This window comes from Haemaphysalis longicornis, unplaced genomic scaffold (genome assembly GCF_048455015.1).
Source record: "Haemaphysalis longicornis isolate Haplotype H1 unplaced genomic scaffold, Haemaphysalis longicornis Haplotype H1 scaffold_8, whole genome shotgun sequence".
Lineage (NCBI taxonomy): Eukaryota > Metazoa > Arthropoda > Arachnida > Ixodida > Ixodidae > Haemaphysalis > Haemaphysalis longicornis.
The window spans coordinates 91,329,004-91,347,890 of record NW_027526445.1 but is presented as its reverse complement, the minus strand read 5'-3'; the positions used below and the strand labels follow the sequence as shown (position 1 = coordinate 91,347,890).

Genomic DNA, 18,887 nt, shown 5'->3' with positions numbered 1-18,887 from the left:
AATCTCTATAATGTTAAACAAAAAGCCACACAAAAAAGCCCCTGAGAACACAATGGCCACTATCGTTTGATGGCTACGCCCTTCCGCGCGTCGCGGTCATACCGATGGCGGCCCCACTCCAGGAATCGCTCTTTTTTCGTCTTCAGTCTCCCCATTGGGAATCAACTCTTCAAGTCGCGCATATCAAGGACACCCCACGCATACATTGCTTTCTCCCATTATAAGGAGCAAAAAATTGAATAGACTAGTGTGACGAGAGCGGCAACAGTCGTCGTCAAGTTTTCGAAGTCCAGTTGAAGCAATGGTGAACGACAAGCGACACCCCTCCCTCTCTACCGAGGGGGCTGGTACCCGGCGGAGCTCAGCCTTCCCCTCCCCTAAGTAACACCACCGTAATTGCGATCGTTGGTTGGTTAGTTTTAATAGAACCAGAGTCCTTCAATGCTTTTGAAGGACTCTGGCAGAACCGACACCGAATGCAACGAATACTAGATTGATTGAGAAAATATTTAAAACGGAATGCACACGCGCTAATCTACCTCGTTTTTCTGTTGTTTTTTTTCGCGGATGTTTTGCGGGGGGGGGGGGGGGGGGCGAGGGGGAGGATGGACTAAAAGCAGCAGCGTCTTGCACCGTTGGGTGAAGTGAAAGCAAAGCGCTTTGGTAACAGTTAAAGTAGTAGGGCTGTTTACATGAATGTTAAAATTAAAAAAAAGGTTGAACGGATGCAAATTAACAACGTTAATTTCTACCATCTACTACAGAAACTGGGTTTTACGTGGCAATACTCCGCCAGGGTTTATCGTTCGATTCCACGCACAGCGGCGCAAGCACAAGTCTCGAACGTAAAATCATATCGTAACGAAATTACAATATTAAAGCTAAAATGTTCAAAGAATGCCTGGGAAAACTCGTGACTCAAAATGTCTCGGCCAAGACGTCGTGCACCAAAATGTCGGTGCACAGAAATGTCCGTGCACAGAAATGTCCGCACCGAAACGTCGTGCACCTAAATGTCCGACACCGAAATCTCCAGATCCCGTATTAGACAGTCTTTCCCCGCCAGGGACCGATTCTATCTGCCAGACGCACGTCCTGGCCTCTCCAGGCAAACCATGAATGGTGAAAAGCATTCTCGCGGCTACGCTATTCACCCGTCGAATGCCGCGTAAGTTCAACCAGCATGAAAGCAAGCACAAGCTGCGGCCTGCTGCGTGGTTATTATTCTGCCTTTGACCTTCGAGGAAGCACTTACGGCTGAAGGGCGGGCAAATTGACCAGCTTATAGGAAGAGAAACGCAGTAGCGGCTTGTGGATTTTTGTATGCGAGCCTTGGCATCAAAAACAGAAAAATCCTAGCGATGCAACGGCAGGAACACCGTTCCTGCCGTTCCTCCAAAAACCTAACGAGTTACCGTTACAGTTCCACCGACCCTTAATGGAACGGTGGCGTTCCTCCGTTTCTCCAAAAAGGAACTAGTTCCAGGCACGCCGTTCCTTGTAACGCCGTTCCGTACAACACTCGCAACCACCTGCTGTTCTCTGCAAGTTCCTTGCGTAGAGAATCGTACAAGACCAAAGGCGCGCCTCTGAAATCACATCCCTCTATAGTTCCGCGGGCGACCGCACATTTTCCGTCCACGGACGCATTCCTGGTTCACGTTTCCTCAGCAAACTGGGCGCCGCTGAAAGCAAGAGGCAATCGGTCCCGCCCAAGTCTCCAGCCGCCAGCGAGGGTGAACCTCTGACAGGATACCAAGTTTTGCGGCTCGTTTCCCCCGGAAGCATTGCTCAGAAGCTTATAAGGTCGGCACATCGACGCAGTCGTAGTTGGGAGAGCCCGAGCTTTTAGCGCGCCGGTATTCTTCGGTACGACCGCTGTGAAATAGACGTGGCAGGAGACGGATTTCATTATTCAGAGCGGCTACATCTATCGGTTTTGATACAGGTATGTGTACGACATTACCGGCACGTGTGTTTAAGCGTGCGTTCGGCATCGTCTGTGACGGCGTTAATTTTATATGAAATCTTAGAAGGAACATTAGAATCTACGTGGTGCCTGTATCTCGTCAATTTCCTATGTGTCTATTGGGCGGGCCCTAGCGTGTCGTTAACAAAAGCATCGGATTCGTGTCCGTGTACCAGATGTGGGTCGTGCAGAAGTGAAGCGCAATTAGAATATATTATTTAGGCGAAGCTCGTCTGCGGCAAACTAATAATGTATTCTGGCAAATTTTTGTTCAAAGTGATGTTGTTTCGAAATGAGCACATGCGGTACCTCAAACTGACCTTAACCAAATCAGCCTTAATTTCACGAAGTGTGCGCCCTCCGTCCGCACCACGCCGGCGACAACGTTGTTCTATGGGAAATGCTGGCGTAAAAGCTTTTCACATTTTTCAAATAGTATGGTGCAACTTTTAAGTACCTTACCTGCTTAAAGCAGATTCATACAGCACCTTATATCCCCGTAAGCTTTATGGAACCGCCAGAAGCCTAACTTGTTACCCGTCATATTTAGTTTTCCGCCGTACTCTACATATTGCTTTTTAGAAATTTGCGATATCTCAGACTTTAATTAATACCTTGGCAGACACGTGTGCCGAGAAAGTTTGGACTGGTCTTCACTTCGTTGCTTCTTTGAGTACCATAAACTTTGGTTGCGCTCTGGTGTGGCGGCAGGAAATGTTTTATGTCTCACAGCCGCGCTTCATATTTGTACCCTGCGAATTTGCTCTCGCCGGCACCGCTGTGTACAGAATATCAGCGTGCGTTCTTGAATTGTTCATAAAAATATTCCGCGTTTTTATGTAGAGCAGCGCATGAAAAGCAGCGCCACGACGAGATAGCCAGTTGACTGACAGGTAGCGCGGTGTTCTTAGGCGAACAATAACTTCCATGAGAACATTTAGAGCTCCCGTGGAAATCCCTGGGTGGAGTCGATTGTTTCGCAGCCTTGAAAAATGCACACGCAACTTATGTACTACGTGTATTTGTTCGGGGCGCTAAACCCCAAAGTCAGGTTCCCTAGAATTAGTCATTCCCTTCGACATCACGTAATGAACTGCGACCGTGTGTCCAAAAAGACAGAAAAATCCCGGCCCATCTACACTAACATAAATCCTGGGGAGGGGCGGAGCGTGCAGTGTATAGAAGTATTCTTGGCGCCTTGGCGTTTTGGCCAACGGAAATGAAACCGTTGGGGTGTCGAAGTATACAGCTTTGCTGCAAAAGTCTCTTGTCTTTCAAGCACGAAGCTCTCTAGCACGAATCGTAAACGAGTGTCCCGGTGCTTTTTTTTAGTCGGGTCTAGCGCGAGGCGTAAACGGGTTTCCCAGTGTTTTAGTACCGCGACTACATGAGACCACGATTATGACAACGACAGGAGACGCCAAAAGCTCCAGTCACTAAGGAGCTTTACCCCTAATATTGGTTCGATTGAATGGCTCAGCTATATGAGCTTTAAGACCGCATTAATACCGAAGATATTACATTCAATCTCTCGATCACGTCCCAAAAAAAATGACCTCGATAAAAAGGATGATTATTAGTAGATAACAAACATTGCTAATTCAGCCAGTTATGCAAAGTCCTTCTTTGCTCATAAAGGTTTTCACTTTTTTGAATTTTTAACTGCATCTGTTGTACAAATTTGACCTCGCAAAATGCCTCACAATTTAGAAGGAGTAAGTTAGCTCCGCTCCAGCCATTTATGGGCCGCATATTTTTGTCAAACATTGCCAGTATATTCGCGAAAGATGTCTAATTGTGTGCACCCGTTTCACCTCTCCAATATCCCCCAAAAAAGGCCGCTTAACGAGCACTTCCAGCAGGCGCTCAAGCGTCAATGGTCCGCGAAAAAGTGGGAGCAGAATTATGTTTTTCTCTGGACGGAAATCTCTACCGGATATGTTACGTATATTGGAAATCATGAACATTTCCATCTCCGGTGCTAAAAAATAAGAAGGAACGGATAGCAGTCACGTTAAGGGGACGCGTACAGGATCAACGCTAGTTGTCATTATCCATGTGTAGTTTACTTAAACATTTTACCATTTGATACGCCGCCGATTGATTTATCCCTTATAGCAGCCGGAACAGCTGGTATAACGTTCTGGAGGCAACACGGTTTCGATACCCTTAATTTTTCTATTGTAATAAACAGAATTGTCCCATCTCTCCTCGCAGGCATAACTACTTTCGGCAGCTTCTGTGTGGACCGCCATGGCGTCCTACCTGTACGCAGCTTTGCTGCTCTGTCTTGTCCCTCAAGGTGAGCTCTCCTCCACTCCGAGAATGCCGTAGTTTTTTTATGGAATCGATAAACAAAGAGACAACTGAACAGATTACCAAGTACGAGTACACATTGATCTACACTAGCCGACCTTTTTTTTTCTGACTCGTAAAATTCGGACTTGCTGGATATTCCGGACTTTCTCGAGGAATCACCAGTTGTCCATGGGAGTAACGGCTCACAGACTTTTGGGACTGCTCTTTTATTCGGACTATTTTTCGTTTCCCTCCAGGTCCGAAAAATCGGTCGGCTGCTGTGCATCTAGATGGCGCCAGTAGTGGGCATTTTAACTGCTGTCGTGCTCAACTGCTCGGCACTTGTACTTCCAGATTTGCGGAAGTTGCACTCGTAATAAAATTAAAAGCGGGAAATGTGCTTCTCTTACATTGTTTTGGTAACTTAGACAGCTTAAGATAACAAGAATAGCATTTGCGCGTGTAGGCTTCTTGTGTGTTATTTCTAACAAAAATATTGATTTTTTTTCTTCGTAATTACACCCCCGAAGAAACGGCGTTTTCACTGTCCCTTCAATATCTTTTAAGCCCGAAATAATGCGGGATTGGGATTGGGCTCACTGAAGGTATATCCTCACGCATGCCTAAAAATAACTTCACAATTTTAGCCTGCACAGTAGCCGTAGCGAAAGCATGGATTAGAAATAAAACGTTTTTTTTTTGTATGTGGACTGGTTCGTCTTTCGCAGAAAGATATGATATCAAGTTTGTTTCACGCGTGGTGTGTACCCTCAAAATCTAAAACATCTTTCAGGAGTCTTCCTAATTACATTTCTGATGAGGCTATAGACATCACAACGCTTTTCAACATGGTTGGGGGCCAGAGGCCTTGAATGAGAGGAGTGCCTTGCTTTCGGGACCTGGGAGGCCAGTGAAGCGGGATCGTTTTGAAAGCGCGCACACGGGGTTTCGAAAAGGAGGTACATATATTTTTACGAAGATTTCTCGTCGTCTGTGTAGCACGCTTGGATGTAATACTTGTTCTCGACTGTCGGGGTCATCCTTTCACCAGCCTACAAACAGAACCATAGTTAGCCAAAGTGCGAATCGGAATTTCTGTAATTTTTTAACCAGTTCCATACACATCCCACACATGGTACTACAGTAAAAGCTGGTTAATTCGAACTCGAAGGGAACCATAAAATTGTTCGAATTAGCGGGCGGGCGCTAGAATGAATGAAAATCAAGCCACGCTGCACTGGCAGAACACGAAGAAGCCACATCTGGGGCGGCATTCTCGTAAGTGTCCCTTTTGAAACCGTCCCTTTTGCGCCCCTTTCATCGTGACGTAATTGCGGTTAAGAAGTGGACGTTGGCAGCACGGAGGAAGATTGGCAGTAGGTTTGCCGCGCTTGCGTTACGTCACTTCCGGTTGTTTGCTTTTAGCCAATCAGGGCTCGCCAAAAGGGACACTTTTGAAAGGGACGCAAAAGGGACAAAACTCGATAATACCGCCCCTGGTCTCGTTATCGAAAATTAGGCACTACTACACGTCGCGCCTGAGCACTGGCGCCGGTACCGCTGCGCCCTCTGTATAAGCGAAATAAGCTGTTCCAGGAGCGTAGCGCGGGCGCCACGCTGTTGTTTTTTCTCTTTCGTTGTTTTGCAGCTCTAGTAAATTTGGTTTAGTTTGGATTTGCAACACATTGTAATCACTATGGGCCGACTTCTTCTGCGAGGAGCGATGGAAAGCAGGGGATTGCATAGTTCGAATTAACCGTTCCGGATGCCGACGCGTTCGAATTACCCGAAGTTTTCCCCCATTGAAATATAGAGGGCTGTGTCGGGACAAGGGCGTGCGTTCGAATTAACCGGAAGTTCGAATTAGCCAAGTTCGTATTAACCAGCTTTTACGGTATATATAATTGGTTTGATGATGATGATGATGATGATGATGTCTTGATGGCTGTTCCCTTTGAAACGGGCGGAGCACAACGTTCGGAAAAATGTTCCGCACGGGTCCTAGCCTACGACGCCACACCTCTTTTTCCCTACCGCAAACCAGTTTTCGAGACGACGCTTCGTACGCTCGGTGGTCTCTGCCTGTGACTCAATGTCCACCGCTGCATCGTCTCCTCCTCCATTCGCCTCACTGGCCTGCGGCCCGCCACCTGGCGGTTTGCTGAATCCAAAGCCCAGCGCCCGCTCTAGTGTAGTTCCACTAGGCTGGTGGGGCTGGATCGCCTTACACTCAGCACGACGTGTTCCAAAGACTCCTCCTCCTCTCCGCACGCCGCGCACCTCACTTCCCCCTCCCTGCCACACTTCGCCCACCACACAGCGGTTCTTAAAGTTCCAGAGCGTGCCTCGAACAGCAGGGAACTCCCACGACTGTTGTCATAGAAACCCTCCCGGCTGATCGTTGTCTTGTGCACACTGTATGTCCGTAGTGCCGGCTTGCTCCGAGCTCTCTGCTCCCACATGCGAGTCTCAGCCGCGCACACCCGCTCACGCAGTGCCTTCGGTCCCAAGCTCGTTCCCTTGAGGTCGTTCAGGGTTGGCAGCGGCACTTCATACTTAGTGGCCAGGGCCCTCGTTCGCCGGTTCCACCGGGACGTCACCCCAGTGTACAGCATGCACATCTGCACCCGGTGTACCCATCGGTCCCCTCCGAGGGCCCAAGACCTGATCTCAAATCCCAGCTTCGCCACTGCCTCCCGAGCCTCGAACGATGACCACCCAAGGTCGCCCTGAACGGCCTCATTTGTCGTCGCTCTGTGTGCCCCCAGGGCCATCCGACCTACCTCCCGCTGTCTGCGCTCCATGTACTCCCGTGTTGCATTTGACAGGCAGATCACTGAGTTCGCGAATGTCAGCCCCGGAACCGTCACCGCCTTCCAGAGGCTACGTACCACTTCCATTCGGTTGAAGGCCCATAGTGCCCTGCATCTGAGCACACTCTGTCCCCGCAGTGCTTTCTTCTTCAGCTTTCGTTCGTACTCCTCCATATAGCCGGCCGCCGTTCCGATGGTCACTCCCAGGTACTGGTACGATGTCGCGTACGGGATCACCTGTCGCTGAATGGTCAGTGGATCATTCTGGTTCGGCACACCCGCGACGCCCCACCGCAGCACCGCACATTTCCGCGCACTGAACCGGAGTCCGAGGCCATCCGCATGCCTGGAGCATACGTCCATTAAGCTCTGCAGCTCCGATTTGGTGCCGGCTGTCAACACGACGTCGTCCGCATACATCAGGCCGGGTAACGTCTGGCGCACCGATTTCCCTCCATCCATGTACGACACGTCAAAGCCGAGGCCGCAGGTTTCCAGGTCTGTCTCAAGGTCACACAGGAGCAACATGAACAGCAATGGGGACAGCGGGCAGCCCTGACAAAGACCTCGCTCAAGGGGCACTGGACTCGACCGCCTGCCCTGCCATTCCACCATCACCTCCGCTCCCGAGTACAGCCCCTGGAGTCGCTCAACAACCTCTTTTGGCAGGCCCTTGTGCCGCAGCTGATTCCACAGCGTGGAGTGGCCGACGCAGTCGTACGCCTTTTCGATGTCTAGGAACGCCATCCATAGTTCTCTGCCCTGCGTGCGTGCCATCTCTATACACTGGGTGATGACAAACAGGTTGTCATCTAGGCGCCTTCCCCTACGGAACCCGTTCTGTAGCTCTCCCAGGATGCCACTCCTTTCCGCCCAGGCCTGTATACGACCGCGGAGCACCTGAGCGAAAACCCGATACAGCACCGGGGTCACCGTAATGGGCCTGTACGAAGTCCAGCTGCACCGGTCTCCCGCCCCCTTGTACAGGAACACCATCTTTCCTTGCCTCCACTCCTTGGGTACTGTTCCAGTCCTCAATATGGTACTCAACATTTCTTGCAGTGCCCGTCGTTGTTGAGGGCCTATTTTCTTCAGCAGCGCTGCTGGGAACTCGTCCAATCCTGTCGCAGTCCCTGTCTGGATGTGCCTTATGATGTTCTTAAGTTCCAATTCTCCGAAAGGGCCCAGCCACTCTTCAAGCTCTGTACTCTCTTCTTCTGCTTCTTCACTGGTACAGGGCAAATAAGCTGTGTCTCTGCCGCGGAAAGCTTTTCTGATCTGCTCCGCCATCAAATCACATCCCTCGTCCTCTGATAGCAGTTGATCAGACTCAGGGTGACGCAGGTCTTGTTTAGGTGGTGCATGTTGGTATGCCCGCTGCAGATGCCGCCAGAATTTTCTAGGCGCGTCCCGGCCACTGCTCTTTAGCTCATCCAGGAACTGGCGGTCAACTGCCCTGATCTTCTCCTGGATTACGGCTGCTGCCCGATGTTTCTTCGCCATGTACCCTTTCCAGCAGTGCTCCAGGATAGCCTCCGGCTGCCGCATCCTGACCGCCTGTCGATGCGCCCGGCAAGCCTCTTTTCTTTCACTCACCGCGCGTTGGACCTCCTTATCCCACCACCTTTTCAATCTGTACTTCTGCCGTCGGCCTTTCCGTCTTGGCTTTTTTTCCAGCTCTTCACGTACCATTTCGACGAGGCGTGTGCATTCATCTACCGGTGACGCTTCCAGGCGTTCCGCCATACGCTCAACTTCGCTGTCCGATAGGCGGCGGCCATTCTTTGCCCCCACGTCCTCCGCGGATCACCCTCGGCGCCCACCGAATTCTAGTAAAAGCCTGTTGTGGTCGCTCCCTATGCTGTGATCCCCCTGCTCATCAATGATCATTCTGGTAAGCCTGTCCCGCAGTACAGGAGACATCACTGCGTAGTCGATGGTGGAGCTTCGTCCTGCTGTGGACCATGTGGTCTGTCCCACACATTTGGGCTCAAGGTTACCTAGAACGAGTCCCAGGTTCTCTCCCATGTCCATCAGCTTTTGGCCATTGAAATCCGTGGTACTGTCCAGGCAGTCCACGTGTGCATTAAAATCTCCCACGACGAGAATGCGATGATCCCTCCAGAACGATTTAATGTCCTCCTGTAAACACCTCCAGAGGTCTTCGTTCTTCTTTCTTTCCCCTTCTCCAGTCCATAGGTTGCCCGGAAATATCTCAGAACAATATGCAGCGTTTTTTTCAAAATTTGTGCGTGTAAGATAACTAGCGTCTTAACACGAGTTTTCCCAGAGACCTCTAGATTTGTTACGGTTCTTATAATGTCGCATTGTTTTGTTACTGTAAAAGCTATTCATGCCCATAACTTACCCATCAACTACGAATCCTGCCATAACCAATATCTCATTGGGAGCTTGATTTCGGGCTAATTTAAATCGCATATTCTGCAATATCTCCTTATCCCGCTTGATAAACGGAAGTGGTTTGTGTTAAAACATGTTACCATGATATAAACTAGCCAGTTATTTAATTGATTGATTGTAGGGTTTAACGCGCCGACGCAACGCAGGCGATGAGGCGCGCCGTAGTGGAGGGCTCTGGATCAATTTTGACCACATGGGGATCTTTAACGTGCACCGAAATCTCGTACACACGGGCGTTTTGCCTTTCGCCTCCATCAGAAAAGCGGCCGCCGCGGCCGGGAATCGAACCCGCGACCTCGTGCTCAGCAGCGCAACGCCTTAGCCACTGAGCCACCGCGGCGGGTCTAGCCAGTTATTTGCTTTTCCTGATCAATTCAATGTTTTCACATATTCTTCCGTTTTTTACCTACATGCACAGCACCCCATTGTGAAAGCAGGTGACTATCACTGCGCCAGTCATTTTGATTGACGACTTGCAGTTAACACATAATTCCATTAGATCTTGGCGAAAGCCGCCTGTAGGCTTCAGGCTCCCGGCAACAGCGACAGTAATGTTTCCGAACCGAGGTCTCCACGTGGCAGCGTTTGCGATCCGATAATATTTGAAAAGCCGGCGGCATGCCACACGGAACGTCAGATGGTTCGTTCCGTGGTTCTCTAAGGAGAAACCGCAGGCTGGCGCGAAAAGGACGACAAAACTTGATGTTCGCGAATAACTAACTGTATCGAAGTGCCCCAATAAACTTCCCAAATTGTCGATCCATTCATACATATGCTTATGTGGAGCACCGGAGTAACTAACAGAAATGACTAAACTGGAGATTCGTTGGGACCCCGAACAAACCAGAACAGGAATTCGAGGCGTAGAGGCGTCCGTTTACTCATCCTAATCTAATCACCCTGGTCATCCGCCTGGTGGGTGACACTTCAAAACACGTCTTAGGATTGGATCGACGTTTCTGCTGATTCGACTGGTCCCGAACAGTCCACTTAGTTGAGAAGACTGCGAACACAACCCCTCAAAAACGCGGGGTATGCGTCGTATAATAGTCAGACTTAGAGACACTAAATAAGCTACGCCTAAGAGTAACGGCACTGACAAACGGCGGCCGCATCAGAAAGTTTTCTCGGCCGCCATAAGAAAAATAAGTGAGGAAAAAAAGAACGGGCAGGGTGAACCCGGCGGCGTGCGTTCCTCTTGTGTTTGGGTGGTTGCTGTAAACAAGGGGCATTTTTTGCCTGTAATCCCTACCTTCAAACTGGTTACACAATATTCGTCAACAATTCCTTCCTTTACTTTTCAGTTAGTTTGCTATCTTCTTGGTTTCGAAAACAAAGCGATATTTCTGATCCCATGTGCAGAGGTTGATGTGCAGACATGCCCGTGATGAAAAGATACACGGCTGGCGCGGAAGGATCACTTCTCCAATCTATTTCAAGCACCACAGGAGATACTTTGTGACATATTACACTTAGGATGCGCCCATAAGCATGTGCGTGCATTCGTGCATGCATACCGGGGCCCCGCATTTATAATCATCGCCATTATCATCACAGTGGAGAGACTGATGAATGCTCCCCCTCATTGCTTACCTTTTCATAGTTGTTGCGTTTAAGAGTTCAAATATTTCAAGCTTGGTGCTGGGCTAGGTTCTGCAAAAGAAACCGCATGAATACTCCTCTAAACGGTGGAGATAGGAGCCACCGCATGACTTGAGCGAGCGTGATAGGGCATAAAAATGTTCAGTTAATTCGTTAATGCGGCATGCAGTGACAGACCCAGGCACTATGCGATGTATCCATGCCAGTTTCACAGCACGAAGACAGCGCCGCAAAGGGCGAGCGCCACCGCACGCGGCCAGCAATGGTTGTGAGCCCCTACCCCTGTGCCGCTCCGCGGAGCGGAAGCTACCGTACGCACAGTTTTTGTGCGCGCGTGTATGCGTGCCTGCGTGTGAGTGCTTGTACAGTGTAGACCATAGCGAGCGCCATTGTTGTCCCGGTGTCCGCAAATGATAGCCACCCACCAGCGACGCTATACCAACTTTATTCTTCGGCCAAGGCCCGCCCGTAACCGAGGTCGCCCCTTAGGCCGGTCGAGACAACAGCTGCGGCTTTCTTGCTTCTAGCGTTCGCGACGCGGCTGCCGTGGATTGTTGCCTCTTCACCGACCGGGTGGTGCAGACGGGAATGATTGCTACTCGCGTGTTGGCATCTGCCCATCCATGGAGGACGTCCGGTCCTTGCTACGTCTTATTTGCAGACAGGGTAGTATGAGCGAAACGACCTACGGTCTTCGTTAGAATATATACATATATTGATTTTCGTTAATTCAGGCTCCCAGGGATTAGAAAATCTGTTCGAATTAGTCGGAGTTCGAACTAGCGGGTGTCCATGTCTGATTGTCAGTACAGCGCGCGCTACCAGTATTAGAAACGCATGCGCCGTGAAGTAGATGGCATTGCACGTCCTTCGGAAGGCACTTTCAATAATTACGCGCTGTGGTTCGTGGTGCAAACCCGAAGAACCAGGCGCGCACTTTCAGATTATGATCCATAGTGCGAAGGTTGCAGTTGTCTGTTTCACACGCGCCGTCGGCGAGCGCGGACCCCTGACTGGTCCCATTGTCTCGTCTTTCTCATTTTGGAAAAAAAGAAAGAAACAAAGAAGACAGCGCTCGCGGGAGAAAGAAAAGGACCGCGCCCCCGCAAGCGCCCGGAGCGAGGCCGGGTGGTTTAATTATGCCAGCTGCTTCAGTGTACGCGGAGCAAGCACGCGGTTTGGGAATCTGCGGAGGCTAGTGACGCATTGAACTTTCGCCCCAAAATTTCAAATTCAAATTTATTTTTATCGAACATACAAACATATTATTATACAGGCGAGGGTCCCAGAGTCTAGCGACTGTAACGGGGCCCTCGATGAGAAATGCACAACGCGAATTTATAAGGCAGCAAAACAAAACAAAAATCGTGACCACACTTTGACAAGCAAAAGAAATCCAAATATTAAGAGACATACTTTTGACCAAGCACTGAATTAAACAAAAAGACATAAATAAACAACAGGAAACAAGAAAAAATTACAATACAAAATAGAGGCATACAAGAACAAACACTATTGCAGACAACCATGAAATGTAAGTGTGATTTTCTATGTTAAAGACAACAAAAAACATTTCAGGCGTTTTTTTATAGATTTTTATTGATGATGATGACTTTATGTTGAGATGGAGGCCGTATCAAAATTAAAATTGCCGCAAAGCAAGAACTTTTCTTGCTGAATTAGTACGGACAGTTGGTAATAAAAAGTTGTTATTGGCTGCAAACCTGGGGAAATTTTTTCTCCGTAAGCGAACAAGACGATGGCATCGTATAAAATGTAAGAGTGAAGTAACGTCTAAGAAAATACTCCGAAGTGATAGTTTAATAATTGATTTACTGGTAATATCCTGTTCTCACGCAACAGAGGTGGAGCTGAAGAAAGATAGGAATTACGCGTGATAATGCGAATGAATTGATTCTGGATGTGTTGGACTGATGAGATATGGGAAGAATATGCGTTACCCCAGGAGGCGATGCCATAATTGATATGACTATGAATGAAAGCGAAATACAATGATAGCAATGCATGATGACAAAAAAAAACGGCCGTGCCTTCAATAATACGCGGTAGCCAAATGCCGTTTTCTACTTAAATTGTGAAAAATGAAAACGAACGTAAGGCAAAACAAAAACGACAAAAACAAAACGTAAGGGTCGAGTTCGATGCCCAAAAATGATGAATGTTCGGATAAAGAACTGGTGTGAGATCCGAGCATTATGACGGGGAGGATGTTGTCTGCCTATTGGAAGTCCTGAAAATCATGAATTAATCATGTGGGTTAATAACTGAGTAATTGTCGCTACACCAGTTAATGCCGTTATTGGGCGCAGTATTCAGCTTGGAGGTGAGAAAAGTTATTGATGTATCGCATAAAGATATTGTGGTATCATCAGCATACAGGACACAATGAAAAGAATGAAGTAAATTTGTAAGGTAACAAGAAAACAGGTAACAACGCCTGCAATTGGCTGTTTCACACGCGCCGTCGGCGAGCGCGCACCCCTGACTGGTGCCATTGTCTCGTCTTTCTCATCTTAGGAAAAAAAAGAAAGAAACAAAGGAGACAAGCAAAGAGCAGCAGGCCCAAAATCGAACCCCGGCGTATGCCTTGGTTAAATGTTATGGTTTCAGAGAAGGTATCAGCCACATATACTAAGTACTGCCTTTTGAGAAAATAACTTTTTAATAATCTTAGAGGTGGCCGTGTTACCCCATATGCTTCTAATTACTGGAACAAAACATCGTGATTAATCGTATAAAATGCGTTACTGAAATCTAAAAAAAACTGAACCCACAAAATGTCTGGGATTTTTTTTTTATATAATCTGCTAAGGAAAGTAAGGCTAGGTTAGCAAAGCGCCGCGATCGGAAACCAAACTGTCAATCACTCCGGCGATTGAATTTAGATAAACAGCTATTACGGCGTTTAGCAAATAAATGCTCAATTGATTTACTTATGGTGGTAAGAATGGAGATGGGGCGATAATTAGAAATTATCAGCCGGTCGGTTTTGCAACACTCTTAGGCCGCTACCAAATAAAAAATTGATAACTTTTGCCAGAAGTGTGTTTTGATTAGATTCAAGATTTCATCTAACTGGAATACCCGACTGGTGACGTTTGTTCGCCCGAAGCATGGGGTAAATACTGCAGCCGGTTAGATTTGATTTGATTGTAGGGTTTAACGCGCCGACGCACCGTAGGCGATGAGGCGCGCCGTAGTGGAGGGCTCCGGATTAATTTTGACCACCTGGGGATCTTTAACGTGCGCCGAAATCTCGTACACACGGGCGTTTTTGCTTTTCGCCTCCATCAGAAAAGCGGCCGCCGCGGCCGGGAATCGAACCCGCGACCCTGCAGCCGGTTAGAGAAAACCTTTGGCCACCATTACCAATTTCTATTCTCCGCGGTCGGGTGATCTTAAACATAAGCGGGAAATTAGAGAACATAAAGCTGCTACGAAAGATTTTTTCTAATTTCTGAAGCTTTTCTGACGTTTTCCACAAATGTGAAGGGGAGAGAGAGAGAGAGAGAGAGAGAGAGAGAGAGAGAGAGAGAGAGAGAGAGAGAGAGAGAGAGAGAGAGAATCTGTTCCAAAAGTTTGGTTAAGTATGTTGTATACCAATGAATGTAACAAATCTCTCACTCAGTGAGAAGGTACCTCCGGTAGCAAAAATTTTCTTTTCCGTCTTGCGGTTGCGTCAAACTTGCAGCCCTGGAGAAAAAGAGATCTCAAAATATTTCAGTGCCCTTCCACTCTGTGAAGAAAGACTATTGGCGAAGCAGGGCGCAGTCCATGAAGTGGGCTAAGCAAAACATGTTTATTTCTGGTTTTCCAATGAGCACATATTAAAGATCCCTAGAGAAGGCAAGCGCGGAAGGGAGCGGCAGAAAGTTAGGTGAGCAGATGAGACCAAGAAGTTTGCGGCGATATATTGGTCGCAGTTAGCACAGGACCGGGATAATTGGAGATCTATGGGAGAGGTCTTTGCCCTTCAATGGGCGTAGATAGGCGGAAGATGGGGATGATGATGATGCCACTTAAAGTTAACGAGCTGGATAAAACTTGAATGGGTAGAGCTTTATTCTAGCGCAGAAACGTGGGGTTGTCCGTTGTCCTCCCGTAGGTTCCAATATATTGACAGCAGATGGGCATTCCACAATACTTACAACTTTATTGCGAAAAACGTAATTAAGAACAGTAAACGAAACTCGCTGTATTAATAGAGTCGTCTTCGCTGCCAATTGGGGTATAATTTGTTTCGGGATAGTTTTGATAAAACACGAGTTACAGCCTTTTTCTCTAACCATACTTCCTACGTGAAAATCTCTATTTTACGCGGATTTGTCCCCGCACCCTAATGGGTAAACCAAGACATATACAGTTTCGCTGTAATATTGAACATTTCTATGCGTACTTGTGGCTTCTGGGTCAAGAATTCCAAGAGTCGTTTTCGCAAGTCCTGGCCTCACCGTCAGCATGATCCTGTGAGCGAGGCGTGCGCTGGTCAGCGCGGTCTTCCATTCCTCGAGGTTAGGGTAAGGGACAGAGCGGGGTGGGTCCTAGTTTTGGCTACACTCTTAGACTGTGGGTAAAGGGAGCCTGAACTTCCACAGTGCATGCATTGAGGTGAATGCTGATTGCGGTACTGCATATGGAACCGGACTAGGGGAAGAAACGTGCTGGTAAGCGAAGTGTTTGGCCTTTTTTATTGCGGTCTTTACGGTAGCTAACTTATATGTTCAAGCCTGTATTGTTGCCTAATGTTCCGGTATTGCACAATGAAGGATTACGGTGAATACATGCTACATAATAGGGCTAGCCCAGAGCTGGCGCAACATTCACAGTGGCGCTCTCCTTTTCTGCTTGCAGGCATTCTGGCAGAATACTACGGCAGATTTATCGGCGACATCAAGAACCAGGCTCACGACTTCAAAGGCAAAGTGTACGCTGTCAGCGACAATCAGGTCTACATAGCCGAAATGACCTACGACGGCCGGGGACCGGGTGCGTATACGGGCTCTCGCCCAACTATATACCGGACTTCTACATAACTCGCTACAAGCAATGGATTGCGTCTAGTTGATTACATTTTACAGTAATTTTGTAATGCTTCAATGCCCTGAAGGTGTAATTATTCTTGCAATGCAATTTCCTCCTGTGTCATCCATTACAATTTTTCTCCACTCTTATTGTGTTTTGCGAGAGGAGTTAGATGTACAATAACCACTCACTTCTGGGAGAAAAAAAGTCAATGCTTTTAACATCAAAGCCGTTTAAGATTGAGTTTGGTGCGTTGGCGTTCCCAAAAAAGTACCCCCAAAAAAATAGCAGGGGCTTATCTCGGCTATGCCAGGATATACGTAGCGTGAGCTAAGGTTCAGTACCCGTACTCCAATTGGATTGGATTTCAATTCAACACAATCCGATTTAATCCAAATCAAATGCAATCCACGCCAATCCGATCCGATCCGATCCAAACCAATCCAATGCTTCTCGCGCTTGCTCAGAACGGCCCTTCACGGCACACGCGAAACCGCTCAACCTCGTCCAGTGTAGCTTACGCTACAAAAAACTCCTCCAAGGCTCGGTCGACCTTCGCCCAGCCGCGTAAGCAGGGCCAAGCAGAGCCTAGCTATGACGTCATCGCGCACGACGGAACCGGTCGACCTTCGAGAACACTCTGGCCAGCGTTCGTGGCGTGATCTCTCGCGTGGTTTTATCCTCGGGAGTTCACGTGCGTTCCCGCCTGGAGGGGTGAGCACAGACGCGGAGTTCGCACTACAGACGCCGAGTTCGCGAAGCCGGTTGCCGCCGGTTCTAGCGCGTGCTAATGCGATCCACTTTGGCAGAGATGTGAAAGCCTCCGGAGAAGACTATCCTGGCCTGCAGTCATGGAGAACTTTGAGCGTCGAGCTTAGAAACCCATGTGAGGTGCAACAGCCAAGCATCCGATGAAGGGGGAGGGGCCGAAAGAGCTGCTTTTTTCTCAGCCTTGAACCAATAGTGGAAGCTGTGCCACTTTCTTTTGTAGAATGAAGTCTTTCTTGGGCTACTCAAACGAGGAACTTTTGATCTCTCTGTCGGTCTGTCCCTCGATTCAGCCTTCCGGCCAAAATTTGGAATAATTCGTTATAAACACATATATACACTGTCAGAACCAGTTCAAAACTCCGGAAACTGCTGTTTTTTGGTCATACATGTCCGCATTATTTACCGCAATTACAAAACGTCATGCCCACTTGAGGCAGAATGTAAGTACACAACCTGTGGCCCAGAGTGCTTTTTGTAAGGTTGAATTTTGCGATTGCAAGTTTAAAAAGCGGCGCTTTAAAAATGTGCATGACGGCTGCAGCACGTGCGAGATGAAAGCAAGCACAAGAACGCAGTACTCTCGCCCCTGGTGTTCCACGCAGAACAAGGAGCAAAATACAAAGAAAAAAACTCCCACCTCCCCTCGCGGGAACCCCTGTGTAGATGCGACGCATAGGCGGAGCGGCGAAGGGAACGCGTTTTATAGCGCGCATAACGTTGAGGGGACTGCGCAAGCCGGTCCCAGTCGATGACGACGTTGGCGTACTTGTGAAGCGGCGTGGACTCTAGGTGTTTGAGCCAAGCGTGGATGTTGCTTCGCCGGAGAACGGCACACCGGTTATACGCGCAGCGCGCCCGAAGGAGAGGAAACCGCGGAAGAGAGAGTACTGCACATGCGCCGGCCCCAGCGCGTCTGCCGCGGCTATGACGCAACGTGCCGCGGCTATGACGCAACACAATCCAACACAATCCACTTTAGTCCAATCCAATCCAAATCCAATCCAACCGAATTCAAGCCAAGCCAATCCAATCCAATCCAATCAAATCAAATCCAATCCAATGCCCCTCGCGAGAGAGTGTTCGTTATCGGAGAGGAGAGGGGGTGGGCGGCGGAGAGCGCAGCTCGCGCGGCGAGGAGAATGGCAGAGGGGTGGACAACGCCAACAACGACGACGACGCCGGAGGGACAAGGCGAGTGAATCAGATGCTCTGCATCTAAAAGATGCGCACTATTGCAACGGATGGCGCGCGAACAGTGAGTGCGAAGGCGGGAAAATTGAACTTTATTGAACAACCCCAATTCAATTTATACCGAGAGGTGTGAGAGGGGAGCAGTGAAGCGCGAGGGCAGGAAGCGCCGAACGGGAAAGGGGTTACTTGGCAGGCGCGGCAGACGACTATCATCCTTCGACGTCGTTTGCGGTCAAGGAAGCTGATACGCGGCCGACATTTTTTTTAAATGCAGAGAATTTCAGTAACTCACGATGTCACCCGCGTTGACGTCCGTAGTCGTTGTCCGCACCCCTCCCCCTACACTATATAAAAAAATACTATCCGGCGCCTGGTTTCGATCCCTCGACCCTGCGGGCGGAACGCAATGTACATGGTGCTCTACCCACTGCGCCACAAAGCCGACACAGAATGGGAGGCTACGAACGCGCCTTATATCCTTGACTCATTCAAACTACGTCAAGAAGCTGCTGATACAACGCATTCACTACCACCAACTCCCCAAACACTAAACGTTAACACAATACACCCACCCCCTATGCCACGCATTTACTCGAGTCCCCCTCGCGGGGAGATGGGCCCAATTTTGCAATGGGCCCAATTCCGCTATTGCAACGGATGGCGCGCGAACAGTGAGTGCGAAGGCGGGAAAATTGAACTTTCTTGAACAAACCCAATTCAATTTATACCGAGAGGTGCGAGAGGGGAGCAGTGAAGCGCGAGGGCAGGAAGCGCAGAAC

General features: G+C 48.8%; 1 protein-coding gene across 4 annotated transcripts in view; it reads left to right on the top strand.

The window, feature by feature from the left end:
- The first annotated feature begins 1,794 nt into the window (after positions 1–1,794).
- Positions 1,795–18,887, top strand: part of LOC144148859 (uncharacterized) — a 104,335-nt gene continuing 87,242 nt past the window's right edge. For all 4 annotated transcript variants that reach the window (XR_013318083.1, XR_013318084.1, XR_013318082.1 and 1 more), the window contains exons 1-3: positions 1,795–1,948; positions 4,187–4,271; positions 15,976–16,110. Coding sequence is in view for 1 of the 4 variants with exons in the window: in XM_077680379.1 (XP_077536505.1) it covers positions 4,223–4,271; positions 15,976–16,110 (184 nt within the window). In the remaining 3 variants the exon portion in view is untranslated. The remainder of the gene's footprint in view (positions 1,949–4,186; positions 4,272–15,975; positions 16,111–18,887) is intronic.